At 42.2% G+C, this 27,425-nt stretch overlaps 2 protein-coding genes across 8 annotated transcripts in view; one reads left to right on the top strand and one right to left on the bottom strand.

Moving 5' to 3' along the window:
• Positions 1-446: 446 nt before the first annotated feature.
• GPSM2 (G protein signaling modulator 2) lies at positions 447-26,653 on the top strand. 4 transcript variants are annotated; one of them, XM_064720504.1, is made up of 16 exons: positions 457-542; positions 1,985-2,039; positions 9,987-10,302; positions 16,110-16,331; positions 17,382-17,517; positions 17,990-18,132; positions 18,621-18,744; positions 19,017-19,132; positions 20,108-20,263; positions 21,051-21,159; positions 21,553-21,682; positions 22,005-22,072; positions 22,991-23,167; positions 23,930-24,092; positions 24,231-24,514; positions 25,916-26,653. In XM_064720504.1, exons 3-16 carry the CDS (start codon positions 10,241-10,243, stop codon positions 26,078-26,080), a joined length of 2,055 nt encoding a protein of 684 aa, XP_064576574.1. In that variant the 5' UTR covers positions 457-542; positions 1,985-2,039; positions 9,987-10,240; the 3' UTR covers positions 26,081-26,653. The 4 variants fall into 4 exon arrangements, with proteins under 4 accessions (XP_064576573.1, XP_064576576.1, XP_064576574.1 ...); XM_064720503.1 differs by lacking the exon at positions 1,985-2,039 and having other exon boundaries at positions 447-542; XM_064720506.1 differs by lacking the exons at positions 1,985-2,039; positions 22,991-23,167 and having other exon boundaries at positions 447-542.
• The window catches only part of CLCC1 (chloride channel CLIC like 1), a 15,641-nt gene continuing 12,012 nt past the window's right edge, over positions 23,797-27,425 (bottom strand). For all 4 annotated transcript variants that reach the window (XM_064720507.1, XM_064720511.1, XM_064720508.1 and 1 more), the window contains exon 12: positions 23,797-24,074. In XM_064720507.1, coding sequence (XP_064576577.1) covers positions 24,066-24,074 — 9 coding nt within the window. In that variant the 3' untranslated portion in view covers positions 23,797-24,065. The remainder of the gene's footprint in view (positions 24,075-27,425) is intronic.

The raw sequence follows: 27,425 nt of genomic DNA, 5'->3' as shown, positions 1-27,425 counted from the left end.
GGTACTAGAGTTCAATCTCAGGCTGAAAAAACCCAAACAAATCCCCCAGCCCCTTTCCCTTGCCGCTCTAAAGCATTTCTTTAGCTTATGCTCTAGAGAAAGATCACAAACTTTTTTCCCAATTTACTTTTCGTCCCCGTGTATCAAACACAATGCAATTAATGAGCAGCTCAGCATCATGAAATGCATTGTTTCACCTTATCTGCAGTGGCTCGGGGCGGCAGAGGCGAGCTCGCAGCCTGTCTTTCCTACGGGCACCGGCGGTGCCGTTCCCGGCCGGGGCACAGCGTGACCGCTCCGCCCGCCCCGGCCCGTGCGCGCCGCCCGCCCATTGGTCCGTGCGGATGATGCGCCCGCGCCGGCCGTTGGCGGCCGCGCCCCTGGGGCCGGGCGCGCGCGGCGGCGATTGGCGGGTTCGAGGAGCGGCTGCGCGTGGGCGGGCGGGGCTCGCCGCCCCTCACGGCCCCGCCGGCCCGGCTCGCACAGCGCCGGCCCCTCGCAGCCCAGCTGGCCTCCCGCAGCCCCGCCGGCCCGGCACACAGGTGAGCGGCGCGGCGGGGAGCGCTGGGTGGCGGAACGGGGGCTCCGAGGGCGGCCCCGGCAGTGCCGCGGCCCCGAGCGGGGCGGTGTGTTGGGGAATGCAGCGGCGGCGCGGCCCTGGGCGAGCCCGGTGCCGTGTGCCGGCGGCCGCCGAGCGCCCGTGGCCAACAAAGGCAGGAGGTGCCGGTGCCCGGCGCGGGCGGGCTGTGTGCCGCGATCGCCCCGGAGGCTCTGAAGGGAGCCGGTACCAGCAGGGCTGTGCATCGGCCGCCTTCGGGCACTTGTGTTGTGCTAACGAGATGGATAAAATAAAATGAAAGTATAAGGACAGGAGCGAAACAGGCTGGTGAGAGAACCGGAACCAAAGAATCTGCGAGCATAACGCGAGGAGTGAGGTACACAGGGAGCAAGCTCTAAACTCGTGTTCGAGAGTTTGAGTTAGGCGTTGTATTGTGGCATATCTGAACTCGGATTATACCAAACCTGTATAGACTGCAGGTTTTGCTAGTGTAGTTCTTGCCCTTCTATTGCTTTTCCACTTTTTCAATGGAAGAGATAGTAAATCAGAAACTGCTTTCTGTCCCCTTATTGACCTGATTGCCAAGACACAAATTTTACCCCACCCTGAAGCTGTGGCCTTTCTTCTGCTTTAGAAGCTGTTTCAGCCTAATGTTGTTCCTGTTAGGTTCTTGCCAGTGACTGCAGGGCTCATGTATCCTGGGTTGCCATGGAGAGCTGTGCAACCATCTCAGAATTTGGAAGAACGTGCTGACTCTTGCATCTCAAAAAGATCAATTAAGAGATTCCAGTCCCTGCTTAAATTTTGTCTGGAAATTTTGTGCCTCTTTTTAAGGTGATAATTCAATTAGACCTGAAAATGCTAGCAAAAAGACCTCCTCATAATACAGTCCTTCTAAATTAATTGCTTATATATATTTATAGTGTGTTAAAAGTAATTTGTAGGCCTGTCCAAGCGTTCCTTCTTACTAGTTTAATTAATGGTTAGCAAGTCTTCTGGACTGTGCATCCCTCTTCAGTAGGAAGGACTTTGTACTTCCAATTACTTCCTTATAAAGCTGGGACAAAACTTACCTGAAGTCTAAGACAGCTTCACTGGACTAAAAGAAACCTGCGTGAGTGTTATCAGTTGCTTTATTTAATACACTGTTGTTTAAATGCTCTTGTAACTCTTTCAAGCATCTTAAAACTGCTTAGGATTGTACATTGCTGCTACTCTTGCTGCAGAATTACTTCACAAAGTGATGGTTCAAAGGTCAGACTAAGTTTTGAAAAGCTTTTTTCTAAGAAATGCTCCTTGTCCATAGTTTTAACTACTGAACATAAGGGGATTATTTTTTTTTTGCATTTATAATGTTTTTAGTTTCTCCTCATCTACCACTTTTTAAGTTTAATGGGCAACATATTTCTACTTTTTGTCCTCCAGGTTTGTTGTAGCCTTTGTGTGGTCAGTTTCACTTCCCACAATTAGTCCTGCCCAGGTCTGTAACTGCAGTCCTGCTTTCAGTAGCTTTTAAGGTTAACGTCTTCATGAACTTGGTTTTGTTTGAGGAGTGAGTGATTATCTTACGACTTTTGAGGGATCAGCCTGTTACTGTTATCACTGCTCCTGCAAATAAAAGCAGAGAGAGGTACCAGGTACCAGAAAAAACCTTAAACTTTTCTTTAGCCATTTAGTAGCAAGTCAGCTACTGTGACAATAATGCCTGTACAGAGTGGATAAACTGGCAGTGGGGGCAAAGTGGGCTGCAGTCCAGTAGTCATCACACTGATGGAAGAAACTGCACTGAGGAGATTCTGAATAGATTTGCAGCTGCATCCCAAGTGTTGGAATGAATATGCAAAGCAACTTACAACTTGGCACTTCAAGAAATACTGTTTTCCCTAATCTCCATAGGCGATAAATGTGCTATAAATGCACTGTACCTGTCTGTAAGAAGCAAACAGTGTGAAAAAGCAATGCATTGCCTTCTCAGTGCTGTGTGTTAGTCCTGCACCTCGGCTGTTGCAGGCTGTGGCTGCAGGCTCATCAGAGAGGGTGTTAATGGGGGCTGGGGGGCACAGGGGATCACCCAGTGCTGCTGGCAGTGACCTGCCATGGAGCATTGCCGGTGTGTGACGGAGCTTCTGCGGGAGCTGCATCTGCTCCCTGCCAGGTGAGGCCGTGCTGGAGTGCTGAGGATTGGCTCTGCTCAGTGCTGCTGTGGCTCTGAATGAGCACCTCAGGGCCAGCTAGGGATTTGGAAACAGCAGCTGCATTGCTTCCCTGAAATTGCTACTGTGTCTTACTGCCAGTGATTCTAAGGATTATTATTATTATTTAATTTATAGAATTATAAGGTAGCTTCTTCAATTTCTTTGTAAGATGCTTGTACAATATTTGTCTTCTTTCTTTTACATACCAGGGTCCCTTTTTAAGAGATTTCATAGGCTAAGAAGGAGCTAAGCTAGGTGGAACATGTTATTGGAGAGCTTTGTGATCAACTTGCTCTATCAGCTCAGTGCAAATAGCCAGCCTTTTGTGCTGAACCCTTCCTGTGTGGGGCTCTTTTATGCTGGATAACATGCTCCAGTTCCCAAACTGAAGGTAGTTGAGTGTCTGGTTGCCTGGGAGAGGCCTTGTATATGTTCATTTGCATGATGAGATTGTCCCAAAGGAACAGGGTTCAAATTTACCTTCAGAACTTGGTAACAAAACTGATTTATTGGGAATGATTTCAACGTCCACTGTGAATAAAAGGATTGCAGACTGCTGTGTTGTGAACTCTTATTGCAGTCTGTTGTGGCACTTGTGCACTTAAAGTGCTTGAGTGCAAATCTCACCCCCAGTTGAGGGAGATGTTGGAAGGAAGGCAGTGCAATATTTGTTTTCTGTCTGTGAATGACAATTTGTAAATAAACCTGGATCTGGAATAAGAAAATGAAAAGGATAAGGAATCCTATACCTTGATGTTTCAAATATATGGAAAAATTCTGACCTGTTTTGACTGTGATCTTATTCTGTATCGTTCTTGTATCTGAAATCTCAATCTTGCTGCTTGTGGAGTTAGTTTTCAGTTGCCTGGTTAGTTTTATGGTGGGTATATTAGTTGTGTTTTGCTGGCACTTCATGTTCTCCTTTCTTATTTTATCGTCGTGTGGGATTCCCCTAATTCAGGATTTCAGTAGATGGCTCACATGAACTATCTGTGGGAGTGTCTGTACAATAAAATACTTGTGGTTACTTGTGTTAACTGCACTGGGTTCTTTAACCTGCACACTGACAGTAATTATGTACATTTGGTAGCAAGCTGCTTGCCAGGTGAATACTGGTTCTCTTAGAAAAAGGAATAAGCAGGATATACAGAGTTTGAAAGGCTTGGCATGTTGCAGACCTTTAGCATTACTTAAAGCCCCAAACACTCCATTCAGGCAGGTACTCGACAAACAGAGGCAAAATCCTCCTGCTCTCCAGAACAGGGGGAAAGTGCACGCAGGAAATGCCAGGGGGCAGGTGGGAATGCTCCCGCACTGGGGGCTGTGTTTGCCTTTGGCAGAGCTGTGTGAGCCGGGCCCTGCAGCTGTGCCACCGGGAGTTACCCTGGGAAATGAGGGACACGAACCTTCTCTTACCCGTCATTAGAACCTATCAGAGCAGGGGCTGCTGGGTTTAGGCAACCAGTGAAATAAAGAAAACCCCAAACAAAAATTGGTACAAACAGAGTGATAAATTAAATATCTCTATTGTTGCCATGTCTGTCATAATGCAGGGCCACATTAGCCATTAGGTAATGGATGTTGGGCTCTGCTCTGGAGCTGTGTTTCTCTAGTTTCAAATCCATGATTTCATTTCCAGCTGTGGGTATGTTGAGAGCCTCACTTCATTTGAGCAAAATTTATCTCAGAAATTCTTGATGCCTGTCATCGTTGTGGGGGAGTTGTTTGTCTTTTTAAAATTAATTTTAAATATGGAGATGAGTGTCTCATTGTTTGGATGGTTTTAAAGGTTTTTTAAAAATCCAAATAGAGCTAGTATATTTATATCCTGTAAAGTAGTTTTGGGGTTTTATGCAATATTTTCCTTATCTGGTTTAATACAGTTATTAATATTTTCAAGAAAACAATTTTGTGTACCTGCTTGGGACTCTTTGGGACTGTTTTGGGGATACTTGTTCTCCTTTGTCACTTGGGGGTTTCTCTTCCTGTAGTCATAATTAGGACTAAATTGGAGTAAACTGATGATTAAATTAAAATAATTGGACAGAAACCCTTTTCTTGATTTGGGTTTATGTACAGTGCTAGAAAGAAATTAGGGAAAGGAGTGAAGAAAAGAATCAGATTGCTCAGGAGTTTGTGACAGACAATGATAGTATTTGTGTAACTACACATTTAGCAATTATTTTAATTTTTGAGGAGAGTTGCCATGAGTATCTGAACTTCTATTATTGCTATTTTTCTGGTCTTTTATAACCTCTTGTGCTTCTGCTGACCATCTGGAAAGACTGCTGTTTACTGAAGTCATTGGGTGTTGGGCATTAAGTGGCTAAAAAGGGAGATGGAATAATTTCAGAGATAACAGAGTCAAGTTTCCCTCCCTCACTCTAGTAATTCTTTTCTTTTGATTCACAAAAGGCAGTGAGCTCTGCACCTGTCAGTTCTGGTTACAAAATGCCTGACTGGCCTTATGCTCTCAGTTACAATTTGGTGATTCTCTTTCTAGCAAGGAAATGATGGTTTTCTATATAAAGATAGCTCTGTGCACATCATTTGGGCAAAAGAGAGGAAGCCTCATATTCCATTTTCTATTGGAATATGTGAAATTCCAGGCTTGTGGAGCAGTGGGTTGATAGGGTTACAAGTCATCACCTCTGGGCCAAAGCCAGTGCAAACCCACCCCTTCCAGCCATTTCAGGGCTGGCTGCAATATTCAGCAACGTGTCTAAGATTTGTGTGGGCCCGTATTTACAAGTCAGCATGGTAAATATAGGTGGGGTGGAGGAGGAAGCATCTGAACCAAGAACATGAGATAGTGGTTTGATTTATTTGCAGTTTGACTGATGAGCCTGATGGCATGGGATGTTTAGGTGGGGTCTTTGCCATGCTCTGTAGTGATACAGACTCTGCAGCATGAGCTCTGTCACTCACACTGGGAGGAGCAGCTCAGGAGCTGTTTATGCATCCCAGCTTTCCTCTTGTGTCCATTAATGTGAGATGTGAGCTGCTGCCAAGAGCCTTGCATGCTGCTAAGCCAGTCCTATAAGAGAATCCCTGTGGTTTATTCTGGGCTTTTGTGCTCAGCAGAGAAATCCGTCAGGAGACAAAGGCAGTATTTCAGAGCAGGCATTGCTCCACGTCATCATGGTCCTGAATAAAACCTCAAATTCACCTCATCAGTGAAGGTGGTTTCTGTGTGCACTCAGCTAATCAGCTCTTGAACAGCTGTCAGAAGTGGTGCAGAGAGGAGTTTAAAATTGAGCTGCCAAGAACAACCACAGTGGTCTTAGTACAGTTGTTTCTTGTATTTGCAGGATCCATTCTCCTGACTAGTTGCTCGTACTGCGCTCAAGGTTTGGGAAAATTAGCTTTTGCCCAGCATAGCACACATTTATTTAAAGGCTCATTCACAGGGCAATATATAGTACTGCAGAAATGCTAGTGATGATGCTGTTTACTATGTTAATAGTAAATACAATGTTACACTTGATGGGAAACTTTAAGGCTTTTTGGTGGCTTATTTTAGGTTTATCCATTAATTCAGGTAAATTTTTAAAATATCCTTGAACAGCACTGAAGACTAAAGTAGAGAATGCTTTACTTCTGAGTGTTCCATGTGCTGTTTGTGTTTATATGCTCTTTTATATTTTGAAGGTCTGAAGCCAAGCTGATCTCTGTATTTCAGTAATTGGATTGTTGGTATATTTTTATTGTTGTGCTGTTCGATTCTTCATTCACAGGGTATGCAAAGCTCTGTTTTGTTTTTAGATGATCCAGTTCAAGCTTCTCTTCTTTTTTTCTTTTTTTCTTTTTTTTTTTTTTTTCTCCTACCCATTCTGTAGCATCTTTCTGAAAGGAAATTCAAACTCAGTTCACCACTGGGAAATTTGTCTTAATCTTGAAACAAGAAGTCTCTGTCACTCACTAGTTTTTCTCAGGAAATGCAGTTCGTGCAGTAGATCTGCCTTTATCTGTACTTTCCTGTATTAGCGTTTGAGTCTCTCTGTCGGTGATGACTTCACTTGGCAGATGCTCCTTTCCCACAGATTGTGAGGAGTAGCAGATGGGGAGAGAAGGCATCCCTTGATCATCTCCTTTAGGGAAAGGCAGAAGGGAGGGAGCTGTTTGATATTCCAGCAGCCCCCCAGGGACCACCCTGTCAGCTGCCTGGCCCTGTGACTGCACAGCAAACAAATCCAACTTCTGATCATCTGACAAGCTCCAAAAAAGAAGGTGTGGGTTGAGGAAAGGAGCAAATGAAGCTGCTTAAAATGTACCATTTTGAGGTGATGAAGGAGAATAAAAGCATCTTCTCCACCTGTATTGTGATCATTAGTTCTGTGTACTGCAAATAAATCACAGCATTGACTTTCTGTTGCTTGCTGATGACTTTTCACCTGTGCAGAAATGTGGTTTTCTGTCAAAATGAAATGAAAAAAATCTATTGTAGACATTCAGAGTAACTAAGAATTGCAAACTGATTAAACTTATTGTCTACCATTGAGATAAAATTAATAGTATGTAATCAAATCACTGCTGAAGTGGAAAATGCCTTAAAAGAAAATGAAACACCTGGCTGGAAGCTGTGATAGCTGGAACTACTAGCTTGCATACAGGCTTTGGGGAAAGAAATAGCAACTTCTGTTTTATCACTGTCAGGAACTTGAAACATAATGATAAAAATTAAAAATAGGGGGCCTTGGTTTCTTCTGTAATTTTTTTTGAGAGAGAGTGAGCCTTATTCCAGTCTTAGCATTTGTGTCACTGATTCAGTGCAGGGATGTCAGTGGAAGGTTGAGATGCACTTTCATCATGCAAACCCATCTATATTCATATAGCTTCTATATACATCTGTGATTTAACAGGAAGAACATGAAAAGTGGCTTTCTGGATGCAATAAGCATACTTTTTTAGACAGAGCATTGAATTGAGGCAAATTGGCCTTTTATTGATGGTTTAATCGAATGTCCTTTAGCTGTTTTTAGCCAGGGTGAGTAATTATGCTCACCATTTTCTGTAATTAAGAATTGATACAGTGCATGTTTTGTCTGTTGCAGGCTATGAGGGGCTGGTACATTTGATTGCCAAACCTGTGCCTTGCTTCATTTGATTTGGGGTGGTGAGGCTGATGTTTGTTTCTGTTTTGGTATCAAACAACTTTGTAATCAGTCACACCAGTTTAATTCCCCTCTTCTGAAGGAGACCCAGCCTTTTCTCTGTGGGCTTTTTGCTCCTGCTTCAAAATAACAGAAACCCTTAGGACTTCCTGTATTAAGTGAATTGTGCATTTAAAGGTTGTGTGTACAGCTTCAAGTGTTTGAGTTCCATCTCGTGCCTTTTGCATTGCCCACTGTAATTAACGTGACTTAGGTTTGGTTACTGATGACACGCTGCCATGGCTGAAGGCGTAATTGACGTCCCAATGACTTACAGGTGGAGAAGGCAGGTATGGAGAGCAGGCCCAGTAATTTGGGTTGATCTGTGATGATGATGATGATGTGTTGGCCAATGTGGGTGTGTCTGTAGCACCCTCCCAAGGCCAGGAATGTGCTGTATGGCCATTAAGGAGGGAAATAAACAGGAGCAGTGGTTCCAGCTCTTGATGGCTTCAGTCAGATGATGAGGACAGATGTGTAGCTCAAATACAGTGAAGCTATAAACACCTGATGTAAAATGTACTGCTAAAAATAACTGATATTTAAATAAACACAGATGTTCTGATGTACTTTTAAGTGTAACTGTTTTTTTAAAATTAAAGTTGGCTTTTTATTTTTTAAAAAGCTTTTAAATTATTCAGTTAATTACCATTACAGTAAAAATATACAAAAAAATTACTACAGTCATCATCTCGTGATGTGTGTGTACCAGAGTACACAGTTTTTACTTTGTGGTGCGTCCCTCTGTGGAAGAGAACTCCCAAATCCCTTGGATTTGCTGAGCAGCAGGAGGGCTGGAGGGCTGCTATAGCCTGGGTGGCTTAGGGCCATCTGCCTGTACGAGTTCCCTGGGCTGAGGCTGGACAGATTCTGCAGAGTGCATACCTGGGACACAGCCTGCCCATGTGTGGGCTGCAGGGCCACTGTAACCTCTGGGTGTCACGCTTCTTAATTGCAAACAGACACCCACACCCTCTTGTTGATGCCAGACAATCCCGGTGATGAGCATGGAAGGGCAAAATACTTGTTTAATTGGAAGAATGTGGGCAGTCTGTTTGAGGGCTGCCATCAAGGTAGAGTAGGATGGGAAGCATGAATCTTCACAGCTGGGACTTGATAAAGCTAATGAGAGGAAAAGGCATGGGCTGTATCGACAATTAAATATGCAGGTTTGCATATTCTTCTGATGACAGCTTTGAGTCTGAGCTCTGTTCCTGTCTTTTTGACACCTCTGCAGTCTCTTGATGAAATATGCATTTCTGAATTACACAACTCTATGTTTACTTGCAAAGGAAGGTAATATTAGTACTGAGGTGTAAATATGTCACCCTCTCTACTAAAAATATGTTTAAAAGTGGGTAAACTTTTGATTACAGGGTTTCTTTTCTGTTAATTTTTCCCAGCTAGCCCAAACATGTCCAATATTTATATGCTGGCTTCTGCAATCCCTTTGAAGCAGAGTTTGGAGCTCACGTTGCAGTGCTACAGAATTTTTGAATAGGAAGCCAGTGTTAACACCACTTGCCCTCCAAACTCATATACCTCCCCCTTTTCTGTTGGGAGCAGAGAGAAGAAAAGCAAATACAGAGCTTAAACCTTTGCTGGCTGCTGTGCTTACAGTATTGCAGGTGGGACAATCTCCAGAGTGGATGATCTGCACGTGGGATTGTGCCCACCAGCTCTGGCTGCTGTGGGCCCTCAGCTGATGGTCAGGGTTTCAGGGGCAGTGTTTACATGTAAAGCACTTTGTGATCTGTTCTGTATTATGCCTTTCATTCTGTAGTTTTCATCCTTTAAGGTTTTTGCCCGGAATTTCATGAGACCAGAAAATACTAACAAGGGTAAATTCTTCAAAGTGTCCAAGAGAAGAGAGTGTTGGTTTTTGTTAAACCTCTTTGGCTTTCTCACTTGCCTGCAGGAATTGCCATGTCTGTGTGGAAGGCTTTGGCTCTGCCTTTAAGTTCTTGAATGACGTTTCCTGCTTCGTAGGAGCAGTGTTATGCTTTTACATCAGCTGCAAATGCTGATGAGTTATTAACCATGAGACTTCAAGCCAAGCATCTTGTGTTCCCTTTGCAGAACCGAGGCTGAATGGAGCTTAAAGGGCCCCAGATGAAAGAAAGAACATGAACATTTCTGAAGGTGTGAGATGTGTCTGGCAGTGACCTCCTTACCTCACTTATAAAGAAGAGTTTTTCTACGGGAGCTTAGGATATTTTTACTCCAGCTTCTTAATATACTAACTGGAATGGTGCTCTGACAGCAATTCCCCATAATAAAGCACTTACCCTGCTCCAGAACAGCATTTCTTTCTCTACTGATAATGTAACTCCATGGCGGAAAAGAATGTTTTGATAAGCATGCCTGAAGATCGCTCCTTTCACGTGCGATACAGGTAAGACTCACTCTGGTAATTTTGCTGTAAATTAGTAAGTGCTGTCAATAATAGAAAGCTAAACAAGTTGCAACAAATAGCTTGATATCTCTGCTAGTAGTGTTATTGAAATTTAAAATTAAACCCTTTTTTTTCTTTTTTGATTTTTGGACAATGAAAATTCACTTTTGCTACGTAGCAGATTAGTATGAATAAATGATTGTATAGTATTGGAACTTGCATGGTAACAGAATAGTACATTATTGCCTGCATTTCTTTGTATTTGGGGTAGAATGATATGAAGTATGGTAATGGCAGACTTCATGCAGGATAATAGCTGCTCCCTCTTTTAGCTGTTGGGCTGCCTATGCAAATTGCTGACTTTTGTCTGCTGAAGTTCTCTGTACTTGGCCCATTTCTGTTTTTTTCTGAATGACAAGGTATTTTCCTTGCTTAAAATAAAGAGGTTTGATTGCTAGATGGAAACTGCCGTGGTGCCTTGCACTCAGAAGTACTGTTGTTACAAGTGAAGAGGATATGGGATTTCCCTTCTGAGAGCTTTTAGAATTTTTCTTCTGAATCCCCTTTACAGACCTGGGACAGTGTGTTAGCATTTCAGACTCGCTCTAATGGAGCTGAACTACAGCAGCATTGTGTAGTGCATGGTGTTTGGAAGGGTAAATCTTGCAGTTCATTCAGTAGGAAAGGACACTGGAAGACTGAAATGATTGTTTAAAAAGAAATAAAAAATGTGGTTCTTGTGTGCTCCCCCACCCCTACCCTGATCATGCTTTCTTTGGAGGCCTTTTCCTCACTAGCTAACAGCAATAAGGCTGTTAACCTGTATTTGTAAGACAGCACATGCTATGTCTTAAAATTAATCCTTTCAACCTTCTGACAATGTTAGATTGCTGTTGGGGTGGTCTCCTCTTCCATTTCATAGAAGAGAAGTCCTTAATTTCATTTCATACAAGTCCAGTGTCCTGGGTGGCAGTGCAGCCAGCTGGAGAAGTCTCATGGTCAGTAAGGAGAAAAATTAGCAAATAAGCTGTAGTTTGCTGTTTTCTCTCTCTGTTTGGCTAAAATCTTTATCCTGTGGCTTTGATCCTAGGTGTGTAAGCATGATAACTCTGTGCTGGGTGTTTCCTCAAGGGACCCACTGCCCAGCATTCCTCTGCCACATTTCCCCACGCTGGTGCTGGTCCTTGCTCGCTCTCTAATAAAAGCAGGAGCTGTTCAGGGTGCTATTATGGAAGTAAATGGATGAAAATTAGGTCAGGGCCAATTGACTGGTATAAACTGACAAGCTAAAAAAAAAACTTCAAAAAATTTGGCAAGCACAGTCAGGGCACAATGTCTTACTGCTTTATGCTGTATTTCAGTACAGGTTTGAATGAGACCAATTAAAAATATCAACAACAATATTCATGACCTTATTAAACTTCTGCAAGAACTATAATCTGATTCACATTTAAAAAACATGATGGCAAAATACTTTTAATTTAAAAACAAACTTTCCTAAGACTTTGAGAAACCAAGGATTAATTCAGTATATTGACCTGGAATTTTATGATGATATTGATAGCTATAATTTGGAAATATTTATATTGTTGGAGTTTAAAATTTAGTGCAGGAAATAAAAGGTCATAAATTACTGGGGAGGGAGTTACCAGTTTTTTTTAAAATATTACTTGCAGGTATTATCCCAGGCTTGTTTGGCTGTGACTGCTCTCCTTCCTTCTGGCATTCCATTAGCACTGATCTTAAAGAAGTTGGAGCCCACTCCTAAGGAAAGGCTTTACTGTGGGTCTGTTTCTGACTGTGCAAGTGTTTCTTTCTCCCCACAGTGGTTCATCAGTATCACTTTGGCAGTTATAAAAATGCTCATGCTGAGGGAAGGAGGGTTTTTTTGTTTGGGTTTTTTTTAGTGCCTGAAAATAAAATGCTAATGTTACTTGATTTGTATTAATAAATGGGTGAATATATGTAGGATGGTGTATGCTAAATTCATACACCAAAACCTTGTAAGTGCTTTTATCCTGACTGGAGCAAGAGAAGACAGAATTCAGGGTGTGGTTTGTGTGTGAGCTGTTGTTTCTAAGTTGGAAGCAGCAGTGCTGCAGGGGGGCTGTGCTGAGCTGTTGGCAGTGCTGGTGTGGAGGCTCCTGCTCACGGGGACAAGGCCAGAGCAAGGGCAGGAGCCCGGGGTGGTGTCAGCTTTGTTACAGTGTGCTTCACTGCAGGTGCTGTGCCTCTGCTGCTGCTGTGCATCCAAACCAAACACATGGCATGGGGATGGTTTGTCTCTAGCTGTGCTATTTGTACCAACATGTTTCATGGCAAATTGATAACAGCTGTGTTCCCCCTCAAAAGCAAAAAGCCCTCTTAGTAGGAATTGAACTGAGTAAAACTAAATTGTGTTTAGAGATTCTTGTAATCAGGGAGTGTTACTGCCTTCTTCCACTGACTTAATTCTTACCCCTTTTCTTGTTCTTATTGTGAGATGAGAACAGCTGAAGGGAGGGAGACAAAAACAAGGAGGCAGTTTGCTTAGGGTTTATATTCATAGAAATAATAAAGGTTTAAAATAGAATGTGAAAAAGTCAGAGAAGAAGGAGGTAGGGGTGGGAAGAAGAAAAATAAAAATACTGGGGAGCCAGGCAGGAGGAAAAGCTTTGAGGGGCAGATAAGGATGAGGTAGTTTTACAAATGAGAAATTATTCAGGAGATGCCAGGCAGTTATAGACAGCATAGCAAAATGAAGCCCTGTGTGAGCATTTTCAAGTAATGTCTGAGAGAACCCTGTCCTGTTCAGCAGGAACAGAATTGCCTTAAAGTGCACACATGAATGGGGCTTGTTCTGTTCTCCTCTCTGCAGATTCAATGTATCTCTTGTTGGGCCACTGGGTGTTGAGTAAATAATTCCATTCAGCCCAGGGAACAGAGAAAGTAATGTCATATTCTCCTTATAACTATTTAATGACTTCCTAAAACATTGATAAGCTGGCCCTGTCTAGTCTGCCAAAGTGCTGTTTAACCATTAGCAGTGACAGCTGGAGAACACCTACGTAAATCCTAAAGAAACCCACCAAACCAAAAAAAAAGTGTTAATTTGCATAAGAGTCCTTTAAGTAGCAGAGAGGGGAAAAAAGCAAATACAAACCAAAACCAAACCTCTTCTGAATCCAGTTTTGGTACTCAATAGAAAAGCCTCAGAAACTTTTAAAATAACTGAGTGATTTCATAGCTCTTATATAACCTGAATAAAATATTGAGTGCAGGCAACTGTGGAAATAAATTTTTAATTTTCTCTGTTCTATTTTGGTGTAGCTTATTTAGATTTTGAAATGGTAGGTCACAAGGACTGGATCCAGATGGAATTAAAGTTTTAATTTGCTGTACAGATTCTAGCAACCTGTTTACACAGCCTCTCAAGAGTTGTGTAACTTTTGCGTTCTTTTTTTACTCAAGCAATTATTAATTCTCATTTTCATTTACTTCCTGTAGTTCTGGTTGAATTTAAACACTGTAGTAACAGCTGATTTTCATCAGTCTGAGTATTAAGCCATTTGCTTCTTAGTTGTGTTCTGTATGAAAGATCCCACATCTTTCATTTTTATAAGTTATACTAAATCTAGGGTTGTAAAGTCAAATGATTGTATTTCAGATTCCTTGATGAAATGGTAATGCTGTCTTGGCATTTGGCATTTTTAGGTGTAGTGTGAAATCAGATGAATGCAGTCCCTCAAGGGGGGCTGCCACACTGCAGCACTCTGATATTGCCCTTGTACATTTTACCTGCTTTTTCTTCACAGATTATGTGGCTGATGTCCCACAGTTAATTTTTTTTTTTTTAAATAGAATAAATTCACTTACAGAAGCAGAGTCCAGTGTAGTAATTTCATTGTTATGTCACACACACATTTTGCTGGAAGTTCTGCTCTTTTTAGCCATTCAGGCAAAAATCCAAGGAGTGTGGCTGTGTAGTGGTCCCAGTCTGCACTGAGAAGCAGCACATTTTCCAGCTGTCACTCTAATTGGACATGGCAGTTAACATGAGGTGCCCGGAGAGAACCTCTTTGGATAGGATTAAGATTACCCAATGAAGTGTTTTAAGTCTTAAACCTTCAGTTGCTGATGGTGTCATCATTTCTGCCTTGTACTTAATTGTACTTAATCATTTCTGCCTTCTTCTGTCTTACATTCCGCACATGCACAATGTCATGAGAGCCAGGTGGTGTGTTGTAGCTCACAGGAATGCTCGAACTTCTCTGAGGAGAGTTTGCAAACCTAAAAATCCTGCATGTGTTATGGATCTCCAGCCTGGAAAGTTGGGCTTGGCAAGAGCTTCATGCTGGAGTTATCTTTTGCTGTCAGCATCTTTAGCAGCTACCAACCAGAGAGTGCTTTTTGTTGTGAAAGGTGACCATGTCAGTCATCTCGCTGTGCTTAAGTTGTGGCACCTCAAAGACCAGCAGGTATGGTAGTGTGTGTTTTGTGTTTGTATTGTACTTGTGATCCCAACTCTTCTAGCTCTTTGCAAGTCATTAGATTTTTCAAAAATATTTCCTTCCTGTTCAGATTTGAGTAAAAGTTTGTATAATCAGTTTTTTTTCTAGTTTAAGAAAATAAAGAAATGTATTGTAGGTATGTTAAAAACTTCATCACTATGTCAAGTTAAAAGAGGTTTCGTCTGGTGTTTCCACTAAAATAACTTCTGCAAAAGCCAGCATTTGATTGTCCACTCTTTGGCAACATTAGCATTACAGAATGTCTCTTACTGGGTTTTCATTTTGAAAAAAAATCTTTAAAAAGTAAAATGCTGACATTTTTGCAAGCTTTTTAAAATGCATGTATCCTGGAAAAGCTGGAGAACCATAGTGCTTCAAGATTGGGACCTGGAGCTGTTGTCTTTCTCATCTTCCTCTCCCCTGCCTCCCTCGCATCTCAGAAGCAGAAAGTAGGAAATGTTTGGCTAAAATTGTTAACACTTACTGAAACGTTATGTTTTGTACTCCTGAGCTCTCTGGGGCAAAGAGGCACGTAAATGCCACTGTGGTTTTCTATCAGCTTCTTTGTTCATGTTCAAAATGTATTATTCTACAAATTCATTCATGATTGCTGTATTTTGTACCTGTATAATTGCACAATTACTTGTTCATAACATTAAAAACTATTCCAGTGGGTTCTGGAATAATGGTGTATCAGTGAAGTAACTTGAATTTACATACATTTTGTCATTAATTGAATCTAGATATTTTTTCTTACACTGAGAATTTTTGCAGCAGTGGTAGTATAAGAAACTGGGTGCCAAGGAGTATCAAATTACAGAGGCAACAACTTGCAGAAAATTAGTCAGTCTTTGATACACAGAATATTCTAATTTGATTTTTTCCTGTGAATCATTTTGCAGGTTACTGTGGCATCACCCTAAAAATCTGAAGTGCTTCCATTTGTCAGAATCAGTATTTGTCAGTAATAGCTTGATTTCTAGGTAACTTTTCTGAAATTATCTAGATGGTGAAAAGAGTTTTTGAACCCTTCGAGTGCTGCCTATGGACAAAGCAGTGTTTGGTTTCCTCTCTGAGACTGAAAAAATAAGAAATTGTAGCTGTTTGTTCAAATGTTATTTTGCTCCTCACCATAATTTCCATTTCAGCCTTGGTTTCTCTAATACTCTAAAGCAAAGCTCATTGGTTGTGGTGTGCAGCTGATTGCCTCTCCTAAACAAACAGAGGCCATCTGATAGAATAATGCCATGTCCAGAGCTCGGGTGCTGCACAGAGTGTGCCCCTCGGAGTGACTGCTGGCCTTTTGTCCCCGTGCAGGATGGAGGCGTCCTGCCTGGAGCTGGCTCTGGAGGGCGAGCGCCTGTGCAAGGCCGGAGATTGCCGGGCCGGCGTCTCTTTCTTTGAAGCTGCTGTGCAGGTTGGCACTGAAGATTTGCGAACCCTGAGTGCCATTTACAGCCAGCTGGGCAATGCCTATTTCTACCTGCAGGAATATGCAAAGGCCTTGGAATATCATCACCACGATTTAACTCTTGCAAGGTAATTGTTGTCCATGCCATCCCACTGTGGGAGACACGAGCAGCTGCCTGCTCACTGTCCTGCCAAACCCTGCACTAATACTGGCTGATGAGTGGACGTGGTGTGGCACAGGGCTGGGGGCCTGGCAGGTCACTTGGGTGCCCTCTAACCTGGCAGCTAATACTTGGTCTAGCACCATAATCCCAGAACTGACTGAGGCCTCACCAGGTTTCTGGATAATTAAATGGCTGCTTTAAATCCACCCTTTCTTTACCCTTTCATGTTTCTAAAACTCAGTGCTTCTAGTTCTCCATATTGTTGAGCTGCTCTCTTGTTTACTAGACAGAACTCCCTAATGTTTATCTGTGTAAAACTCATCATGTAATACTGTGAAATCTAAAACCCTATACCTTTCATCCGCTGTTTTATGTATCTGACTTTTACTGATTTGTACAGGTCCAGTAAAAGGCACAGGCATATAATGTACTTAACCTCAAATTGGCATAAATCTATTCTTCCTCCTGCCTTACCTTGCTCCTGTGCTGTGATCCTGGGGCATTTGTTTTGTTGTGTTGTTGCCCAGGTATGACAGTCTGAGTGTTTCAGTGGCAGTCTCTTGCCTTAGTCTCATTTAAAATGTAGAATGAAGTAGTGCCTCGAGCTACGGAGGAGACTGTAAGTCTTAAACCTTACAGTTAAGTGTCTTGTTAAGTTAAAGGAGATTTTTACTTAAAAGGAGATGGTCAAGTAAAACACAAATGCAGTTAAACCTCTCTAATGTTGGGACTGTCTTTCTAAATCATCTTTAAGAATTTTCTCTCTATTCTCTTCTTAAAAGATGTGAATTTAAGAAATAAATGTTGAGCAATACCAGGAGCTGGCTAAACAGCACTGACAGAAGATGTCTGTAACCACAGACTGAACAATGTTTGAGTGCATTTCAGCTATAAAATGAACTGAACACATTTACATTTACATAGTTGTGGTCTCTTCACAAATTCATGTCATTCTCTCCCATACATTGGTTTAAATGATCCACTGTTTTCTGGTACTTAATTGCTGCTATTTTAGGACGATTGGAGATCAACTGGGAGAAGCTAAAGCCAGTGGGAACCTGGGCAACACCTTAAAGGTACTTGGGAATTTTGAAGAAGCTATCGTTTGCTGTCAGAGACATCTGGATATTTCCAGAGAACTTAATGATAAGGTAAGAATTGTGCAGGAATTTGGATGTAAAGTGTAAAATGTAAAAAACACACATTCCTGAACCCAGTGGTACTGGTAAGGAATGTGCACCTTTCAGAGGGAAATAGTGAATATTCGATTTTTATCTCTAGGCAGCACGAATCTATTAGTTGGAATACAGTTGTTTGTACCTGGAAGACTATAGGTCCAGGTTAAATATTACCCTATTTTGTGGTGGTTTTGTTTGTTTTAAATTTAGTTTTTAATGGTAATTGACCTCAAGAATGTGTCTTGCTCTTCAAAAAGAAGTAGTATGCAAAACAATTGGATTGGGGGCTATGACTGGGTAGGTGATAATATGTTCAGAATGAGCAGAGTGGTTATTGACAAGTAGTTAAGGAAGTTTTTTCCCATCTGTGGATTGTACAAATAGTTGTTGTGACAGAAAACTTTGAAGCATGAAATTTTAATGCCTTCTTTTACTTCTGGTTCAGGTTGGAGAAGCAAGAGCACTGTATAATCTGGGAAATGTGTATCACTCTAAAGGGAAAAATGTAGCTAATGCTGGGACCCATGATCCAGGGGAACTTCCAGAGGATGTGAAAAATGCTTTACAGAAAGCTGCAAAGTATTATGAGTAAGTAGTAGATTTAAGTGTTGGGGGCTGGGAGGATGTGATCATGTAGTTCTGATGTGGGGGACCTGCAGGGCCATGAGCTATGGAATGCTTCTCTGCAGAACTGAGGTACCTGTCACTTTGGTGTTTTCAACAAGACATGCACTGGTTTTTATCCTGCCCTCACTTGTACTGTACCTGACAACCCTTAGTTAGCAACCAGCAGAACTCTTCAAACCAGGCTGAGACAACAGGACCTTGTCACACCTGTGTAACTAGAGGAGAGCACACTGGCTTGAGTTAGAATGCAGTGGAGTTTGGTAGCTCACTGAAAGTGTTTCTTACTAAGATTCATGGTTATTTAAAGGCTATTAAAATAGGCCAAAGTAGAATATCTCTGCCTTTTCCTTTATATAAGAATTTTTAGAATTAGTATTTAAATGACTGTGAGAAAAAACCCAATACAATTTAAAAGTCACTATTCTCCTTCTCACTCTCCCTCAAAACAGGGAAAACCTGTCAATAGTAACAGAGCTGGGTGACAGAGCAGCACAAGGACGTGCCTTTGGAAATCTGGGAAACACACACTATCTTCTGGGCAACTTCAGGAGTGCAGTTTTAGCCCATGAACAGGTACAGTGATGTGCTAGTAATGAATTCTGTTCTAGCAGAATATCAGGTTGCTCCTGACCTTTAGTACATGTGTTGTGTGCTGGATCTTGTTGCAAGCTTTTTAATGCAGGTTTTAAATCTTAATGACATAAACTTCACGTTTGGCTGTTCTTATATTATCATAGCATTGTTGTTGACCTCAAGAATGCAATTTTTTCTTGCATTTCTGCATGCAAGTGTACGTTACAAAGTATAAAGTGGAGTAACTAACGCAGTTATTTCACATTTTTAAGCGTCTCCTCATTGCAAAAGAATTTGGTGATAGATCAGCAGAAAGAAGAGCATACAGCAACCTTGGAAATGCCTACATATTCCTGGGGGAATTTGAAACTGCTGCTGAATACTACAGGTGAGTGACTGCTGACAAACACAATTTATATCTCTTGTACAGTTTACTTCTGTCGTGCCTGATACTGTAGCTCACTGTGGAACAGCCATTGCTTCAACACATACTTTAGAAAAATTTCCATTTGTTTAGCAAAGAAATTTTTCCTTTGTTGTTTAACTGTTCTGGTTCTCTTAAGGGAGGGGCAGCATTAACGCCTTTTATATTTTTAACTCTTTTGCTACTTTAAAGAGTTTCTTTGCAGTGCTGTAGACAGACATCTTTCACTGCTAGGCATTTATTGCCATTATTCCAGAGGCAGGCATTACTGTCTGAGCTCTTAGTGAGTGCTGGAATGGTGTGAGCAGCTTTCCTGCCCTGAGATGGGTGGCTCCCTCAGGTGTGCTCACCAGCTGAGATCAATTTACATCTTTAGTCTGTATTTTCAAGCCAGACTTGTCTTCATCTCTGCACCACTAAGCAGTTACTGCTGTACCTGGGAAAGTAAAAGCTTGGCAAAGATACAGTATAGGTGTTATTAGCATCTGACTGGGATTCCAGAGCACAGCATTTCTTAGGGAGAAAAGCCCCAGTACTGAGCAGATCCCTCTGAGCCCTCAAATTCTTCTTGCCCAGCACAGCTCAGCTGGCTTGGTGAGTGCAGGCCTGTCCTGCCCATTCTGATGGGAAGTAGGAAAGTAGGTATTGTAACACTGCTATTAAACAGTGCAACCTCAGGGAAACTCCTACAAATTATTAATGGAGCAGTAAATTAAATGATGCTGTTTGAGGAATCAGCCTGCTCTCTAATGAAGTAGGTTGCAGTGGAGGGAGGACTTTACAAGTGTGAGATTGTAAGGGTTTACAAGATAGTAATTTAATAGCCAATAATTTGCTGCCTGCTGCCCCAATTTGCTGAAGTTGTGTAACAGATTTTCATTTGTGCAAGTGCACTTCTGAAAGCTTTTCCTTGTGGTGGTTCCTGACCCTCTCCTGCAGGAGGACGCTGCAGCTGGCTCGGCAGCTGAAGGACAGAGCTGTGGAAGCACAGGCCTGCTACAGCCTGGGGAACACCTACACTCTGCTGCAGGACTATGAGAGAGCCATTGATTATCACCTCAAACACCTTGTGATTGCTCAGGAGCTACATGACAAGTAAGCCCTAAGAGATTGTTTCATGTGTGTGTGACACTCAGAGCAAATCCTGTTACCTTCAGCTCCACTGGCATTGTTCCCCATGTGACAGCTGCATTCGTGTGCATTCCCCCAGTGCTGGGCTTTGGTTTTCATGTGGAAAACCAAAATTACTCATAATGGTATTGCAGCTAATGAGTCTGAGATGAAAGACAAATTGATGAATGACTCTTTCTACATCATCTCCTGTCAGCAAGTCTGTGTAAATTAGGGAAAAGCAGATCTTTCTTTCATGAGTTCATTATAATAATTCACCCTACGTTCATAAGAATCTGTGTTCTACTTGTCCACAAGGTAATAATCCAGGAAGGGATGGGGGAAAGAGAGTAACACAGCAGCAAGTAATGTTTATATTACAGTACTGATTTCTGAGGGTTTTTTATAGTGTTGGGTGCAACCATACTTTTTTGCAACATTTAAATGTACCTGTTCTTAAGTCACTAAGAATACAGAGGACTAATAAGTCATGCAAACTGAGGAGGAGCAAAGTAGGTTATACAATGTCCCATGCTTACAAAACTAACTTGTTTGCTGTGAGCTTAAAAATTAATAAAAATATTAAATTTGTTCATATTTATTTATAACCAGATCACACTCCTTAAATACAATATTTAATATGTTGGGGGTAGCATGGTCTCTGATGATTGCCTCAATTTTTTTAGCCCAGCAAATTACTTTGGCAGTACTGTGAAAACCTGACCTCTGGTGTTCAGGTAGAGGTGTAATTGCAAATGTGTGTTGTTTTCAGAATTGGGGAAGGAAGAGCATGCTGGAGTTTAGGGAATGCTTACACTGCTCTGGGAAATCATGACCAAGCCATCCATTTCGCAGAAAGGCACCTGGAGATTTCAAGAGAGGTATGATTTCCATACTCCCACTGTGCTGGCTGTTGGTTTTTGCTCTTGCTCCCAGAGGTTTTATGGAGGTGTGAGTTTGAGTGATGGAATGCATTTTCAGTCATTCTAGAGACAGCTGATTCCAGGTTATTTCAGCCAGTCAGCTCCTTTGTCCTAGTGTCACCACTCACAATGGTGTCATGGACTCCCAAGTTAGTGGCCAAGCAGAAATTATTTTAGGCTTTTCTATGTTACCTGTTAGTTGTTACTTCTTTAAAAAGATGTTCTCAGTCTTCAAGCAGGAAAACCTTTTCAGCCTTTTTCTCTCAGAAGTCATGGGACAAGGATTGCTTTACAGTTACACATGTGAGTATTTGTTAAGGTAATACAACTGCTTATTTTATTTGCTTGAAGGTAGGAGACAGAAGTGGAGAACTCACTGCCAGACTTAATCTCTCAGATCTTCAAATGGTTCTTGGATTAAGCTACAGCACAAACAACTCCATGATGGCAGAAAGCCACGCAGTGGAACACAGTTTGAATGGTATGTGCCTCTTTCTGAAGTAGTTTTCCAACAGAGAACTTAAAAAAGAATCTCATTTGAGTTCTTTAATGAGTTGGGGTTGACTATGGAAGTTTGCTTGGTTTTCTCCCCAGCAGCTGAAAAAGGTTCTTGAGGTATTGGACCCCTTCAGCACCTCCTTTTCTGGAGGATTTATATTGTGAATCCCAGGGTACTGCTTAGTTTCTTTGTGTGTTCTAATTGTGTCTGTGGCTTGGACCTTGGACCTTAGAGGAGTACAGCCACAGCTTGTCAAGTGACACCATAAATTTTAATAATAAAAAGATGAATTTGTCTCTTGAAGGTGGCAGACCAAGAGGACGCCGTTACAGCATGGAGAACATGGAACTTATGAAATTAACACCAGAAAAGGTTGGCACTTTGCTTCTTTCTGTTCTGATATTGCAGTGAAACCTTTCTGAGGGTGTGCTGATGTGCCTTTTGCCTCCCTTTTTAATTTAGTTGATCACAGGAGCTCCATAACACCACGTCTAACAATACTAACCAAAAATACTTCTGTTATGTAGGTAACAGCATGTGACAGGTGATGGCTGTAGTGGCTTGTGGGAAGCCTGCTTTATTCCCTGCATGAGTGATGTAATGAGCATCAAAGGAATTTTCATCTCTTTATAGAGATGGGTTGAGGTTGCAGCATGAAAGTAATTCAGAATAAAATTCCTGAGCTTTAGCTTAGCTCTTCTGAACACTTTTTCTTTGGTTACAGTCATTTTACAGGGACTTAAAATACATGCTCTGTTTTTCACTTTGAGATTTCAACCAACTTGCAAACCATCAGAAGCTTCAGCCTCCATCTGGAGTAAGGATGCTATTTCAGAAATGTTACAGCTGAGTCACAGGCAAAACAACTTCCCTCCCTAACCTTAGAAATCTTTTGGCAATGGGAGTTCCCAATTAAAATCCTTGTGTCAGTCTATGAGAGATTTCTTCTACATTCTGCCTTTCAATACTGGGCTGGCAGCTCTGCATAAATGGTTCCAGTGGCAGACTGAAATTGCTATTTTTCCCTCCTCACTGGGATATCTAATTGCAGTCTCTTCAGGTAAGGCAAAGCCTGTTATGTTAATCAATGAAATCTCAAAGCATGTGTAGTCAGTACAGCTGAAGTCAGCACTGGCACTCAAGAGCCTCTCTGGGTACATCCTTGTGGCTGCAAGAACAAAAGAGTGTAAAGCTGCCTCAGTTTGGGGAGGAAAAGCAGCAGCAAGTAAGGGGTAACAGTACTGGTAAGTAAAATCAGAAGGCTTAATTTCCTGACTCTTGTTTTCTTAGGTTCCAAACTGGAACAGTGAGATTCTTGTTAAACAGAAACCACTGGTTGCCAAAACTTCAGCAAAACTTCATTTTGTAAATCGACTAAAAGGCAAAAAGTACAAAAATGGCACCACCTCCAAAGTTTTGCAGGATGCCAGTAATTCCATTGATCATCGACTTCCAAACTCTCAGAGGGTACGTGTGGTGAGCCCATGGCCTTTACTCATCTTTGTGTGATCAGAATTGTGGAAAACACCTTCCTGCAGCTGTCCTGTTCAGTTTAACTTGATTTAAACACTTTGGCTCTAAACTGATGCAGAATCTGTTATTCTACAGCTCTCTCAGGGGTGGTGCCAGCTTTAAGATTTTCCTACTACTGAAACATTTTATTTGTGGTGGTTTTTTTGAAGTTAGACCTCAGCTTGCAAATAAATTTCATTTCTAAGTCTCTTTTAGACCCTACTTCTCCAAACTTAGCAAAATCTGTTCTCCTGATCCAGACAGTGGGAGATATTTTGGACATATTTTTAGGTTATTACAGTCTTGAGAAGTCAGTTCAAAATAAAAGAACTGAGGCATTTGGTCATAGATCTGAGGAGACAATGGCAACTGTTCTTTGCTGGTCTTGTTTCTTTTTCTTCTCATGGGCATTTGGGGTTTTGTTGGATTAATAGCTGAGGAGGAATAACTCCCATTTTACCATGATCAGAGCGCAGTTTCTTTCCATTTCAGAGAATGAGACATTTCTAATATATTTCACTCTCCAAAATGCTGCCCTAGCGTTAGCATCTCCTCCTTGGATAGATGTCTGGCTATAGAAAAGGTTGACTAAAAAAAATTTATTTAATAAATTTCAGATATGTAAATATCAAGCATATCACTGGACTGAAACTCTGATGCAGTTGTCCCAGCTGTAGGCACTCTAAGGTCAAATACCCCAAATTTTCTCCTTTTCAGAAAAGCAGCCGTGAGCCAATGGCAGACGAAGGGTTCTTTGATCTGCTGAGTCGGTTCCAGAGTAACAGGATGGATGATCAGAGGTGCTGCTTCCAGGAGAAGAACAGACTCCCAGCTCCTTCAGTGGCAACATCCTCTACTCCACCTAAAACGATGATAAAATGTAATTTTTTAAAAGCAAAATCCATATTTGACTCGAGTTTTTGCCAAATAGTATTTTCAAAATGTATTTGCAGACAACTCAGTACAGCAATGGATTTACTCCCAGGCTAACTCTGATTACTCTGTGTGTCCCGGGCAGCCTTTTCCACGTCGGCGGTGTCCCCGCACACGGACGAGTTCCTGGAGCTGCTGGCGAGCTCGCAGAGCCGGCGCCTGGACGAGCAGCGCGCCAGCCTGAGCCACCTGCCGGGCCTGAGGCAGAGCCAGAGCCAGAGCCAGGGCCAGGGCCAGGGCCAGGGCCAGGGCCAGCTGCCCGGCCTGAGGCAGCAGCAGCACCGCAGCCACGCCCTGCTGGGCCAGCTCGGGGCCGGCGCCAACGGCGACCTGGATGACGACTTCTTTGACATATTGATCAAATGCCAGGTAAGGGCTTAGCAACCTCCTCAGCTTCTGCCTCTGGGCACTGCAAGTGGGCCTCCTCTACTGCATTCTGTAAGGAAGCCACTGTGGTTTAAGATATGTATTGATCTGACAGATAAGGAGGAACATAAGAGAACAGAAGGTGAGGGTTGGGGTGTTGTTAATTATCCAGTCTAGAAAGTATAATTTTGGTATTTGTACCATAGTAACTATTAAAAGTAAGAAATACTTAGAACGTGAAGAAAAACAAGTGAGGCTATTGCAAGGAGTATGTAAAATGGTTTTAAGTGTTTAGACCTGGCTTGCTAAGGAGGACACTTGATACACCACCAATCCTAATTTATCAACTGAAAGAACTTAGTATCCAGGTTTTGGTGGTAAGAGTGGTCATCATTTCCGTGAGATTAAGTTTAAATGATAGTTTATAGTAATATACCAGTGAGGTGACTGATTTTCAATTAGAGCATGTGCATATACCAATTAGACCAAAAAGAATTAAAAAGACTTGCTGGTTTGTCTGATTGGTTGACAAGCAGCCAAAACCACGAGATTCAGATGCTGAGTTCTCCAAAGGCCAGTAAAGTATGGCAGCCTGGCTGAGAATTGAGTCTACATGACAGTGCTCATCAGCCTGCTGAAAAAACCATGTTCTGTTATAGAAGCTTGTCTGTTTCCTTCTGTGAGTCAAGCAAAGAATCTAGAAATATTCTCTTTTAGGACTGGAAAAATATTTCATCTCCTCTGATCAGTATGGACTGCTTTAAACGAGCACAGAAGGGTTGCTGCCTTTGAGCCTTTTTGTGCCAAGGGTGCCTGTCACAGGTCCAGCCACCACTGAGAGCTGTGCTTTTCCTCCTGTGCCCACAGTGCCCTCCAGCAGCAGCCTGTTCCTGTGGGAACACCACTCCCCCGCTGGGGAGCACAGCCCAGCCCAGCAGGGTTTGCCACCTGCTCTGGAAGCTTGGCACTAAACTGTACCCAGCTGTACAGAGCAGAGGCAAGGGGCCTTCAAGGAGTGCCTTCCCAAAGCTCACAGCACTGCAGCTATCTTTTAGTCCCTGTGTAAGGAAAGGAAGACAACCATACTTCCTGGTGTATGAGACCAGAAACACCCTGTACTAATGCTAAGAAATCTCATTTTGCAATATGTCAAAGAACTGAACTGAGGGGGGGGGTCACTTTTAGACACATGGGACAAGTGGGGCAGAGGAACCATTTTAGTTACACTTGGACTCAATAATTTCATTTAGCAAGTTTAACTTGAAACAAAACTTATAAATTAAATCTCTCTACGAGCTTTAAATCTGCCAGCAAAAGGTTTTAGTAGCTTTTTCACTTAATATTGTTCACTTACTCCATATCTTCCTGTAAATATGCAGCTTGTATTGCTTGGTCTGTCTGTAGGGCTCCAGACTGGATGATCAGAGATGTGCTCCTCCAGGAGCTGCCAAAGGCCCCACTGTACCAGATGAGGATTTTTTCAGCCTGATTTTGCGCTCACAAGCCAAGAGAATGGATGAGCAGAGAGTCCAGCTACCCTCAGCCATAAAGGGACCCAATTCCAGCTGAAGAGCCCAGCAGTATGTACAGCAGCATCCTAGGGATCATTCTGGTTTGCTGGAAAAGCACACTTGCCTTTTTTAGATGACTGCAATCAGTAGCTCTGTCTCCTTTCTCCTGATTTTTCACAGAAACAGCAGCAGCATCTCACTGGTGAGCAGCACTTACAGAGCTGCCCCTGCTCGTGCATTTGGCAGCTGCTTTCAGAGCAGTGTCTGAGGTACTGGTACTGTGTCTCCCTCTTACTTGCTTCTAGTCTGTCAAAATTATTATGACTTTTTTTTCTCTGTCAATGCTCTCATTGCTCATTAGTGGATTCTACCACTGTCTCAATCTAGTGAAAGACTTAAATTTTTATGTTCTTTTTAAAGAAAATTTGATTTTTTCCCCTGATTTGTACTTCCTGAAAAAAAGTTCTGTTTTCTTTTATACTTTTTTAAAAAAATAATTTAAAAAAAGAGAATAAATAGCTTTAGTATTTAGTCTCTTTGCAGAAACACAGTTTGGAAGAAACAATAATTTCTATAAAAAAATTAAACCCTAGTTTTAATTCTGTTTAATAAAAAATAGTTTTTTCAAGCATTATGGTTTTTTGGTAATATTTAGCTAACTGTTTCCCACATTAATTCAGAACAGTTCTGCAATCAGCAGAAGTTTCCAAGAAGTACTTATTTCAAGAAACAGCTGCTCATGCTGCTCTACAGCTTGTGTGAAAGGTGCCCATGCCCCAGGGAATCACAGGGGGGGTGGGCACTGGGCACCCCCTGCCATGGGTGTGGGGCAGTGCCTGCAGCACCCCAGCTTCCAGTGCCAGCCACAGAAAGCACAGCTGCTGCTGCTGCTGCTGCCTGTGCCTGACCTCAGCTGCTCCCTGGCCCTGGCTAAGGACGAGCTGGCTGGGGGAGCTCTGGGAACAAGCACTGCAATGTCCATCCCCAGGGCAGCTCCTCTCCTGGCCCTGTTCCGCTCTGAGCTGCCTCAAACTACCTGCTGCAACATCAGCTGCTCACTCTCTGCACATCATTACACCAGGAGCAAATCAGCTGCCCTAAAACTGAGCTGACAAGAAGCAAACTATTTATGTTTTTAAAGAACATAAACCCAAAGACAGACCTGAGACATCTGAGCTGGGGATTAGCATTATGGCAATTACTCAAAACTTATTACACAAACCTGATTTCCAACAAGCAGCAGCACTCCAGAAGCCTGGGTTTTTCTGGCCACTTAGAGGTGCATCATCTTATTAACACCTTTATTTCAGACTCCAGACAGAGTACCCTCTCCCAGATTTTACATTCCCACCTTGATAGTCTTGTCTCTTCTACACTTGAGAATGAGAGCAGAATTAGCAAGT

This window comes from Zonotrichia leucophrys, chromosome 8 (assembly GCF_028769735.1).
Source record: "Zonotrichia leucophrys gambelii isolate GWCS_2022_RI chromosome 8, RI_Zleu_2.0, whole genome shotgun sequence".
In the NCBI taxonomy this organism is placed as follows: domain Eukaryota; kingdom Metazoa; phylum Chordata; class Aves; order Passeriformes; family Passerellidae; genus Zonotrichia; species Zonotrichia leucophrys.
The sequence above is the reverse complement of the archived record's forward strand: the minus strand, read 5'-3'. Positions and strand labels throughout refer to the sequence as shown.

Coding starts and splice junctions, on each gene's coding strand:
- GPSM2 (XM_064720503.1), top strand. CDS start 10,241: ATGGCGGAAAAGAATGTTTTGATAAGCATGCCTGAAGATCGCTCCTTT. Junction 19,133..20,107: donor ACTGCTGCTGAATACTACAG/GTGAGTGACTGC, acceptor CCTCTCCTGCAG/GAGGACGCTGCAGCTGGCTC. Junction 24,093..24,230: donor ACCTAAAACGATGATAAAAT/GTAATTTTTTAA, acceptor TGTCCCGGGCAG/CCTTTTCCACGTCGGCGGTG.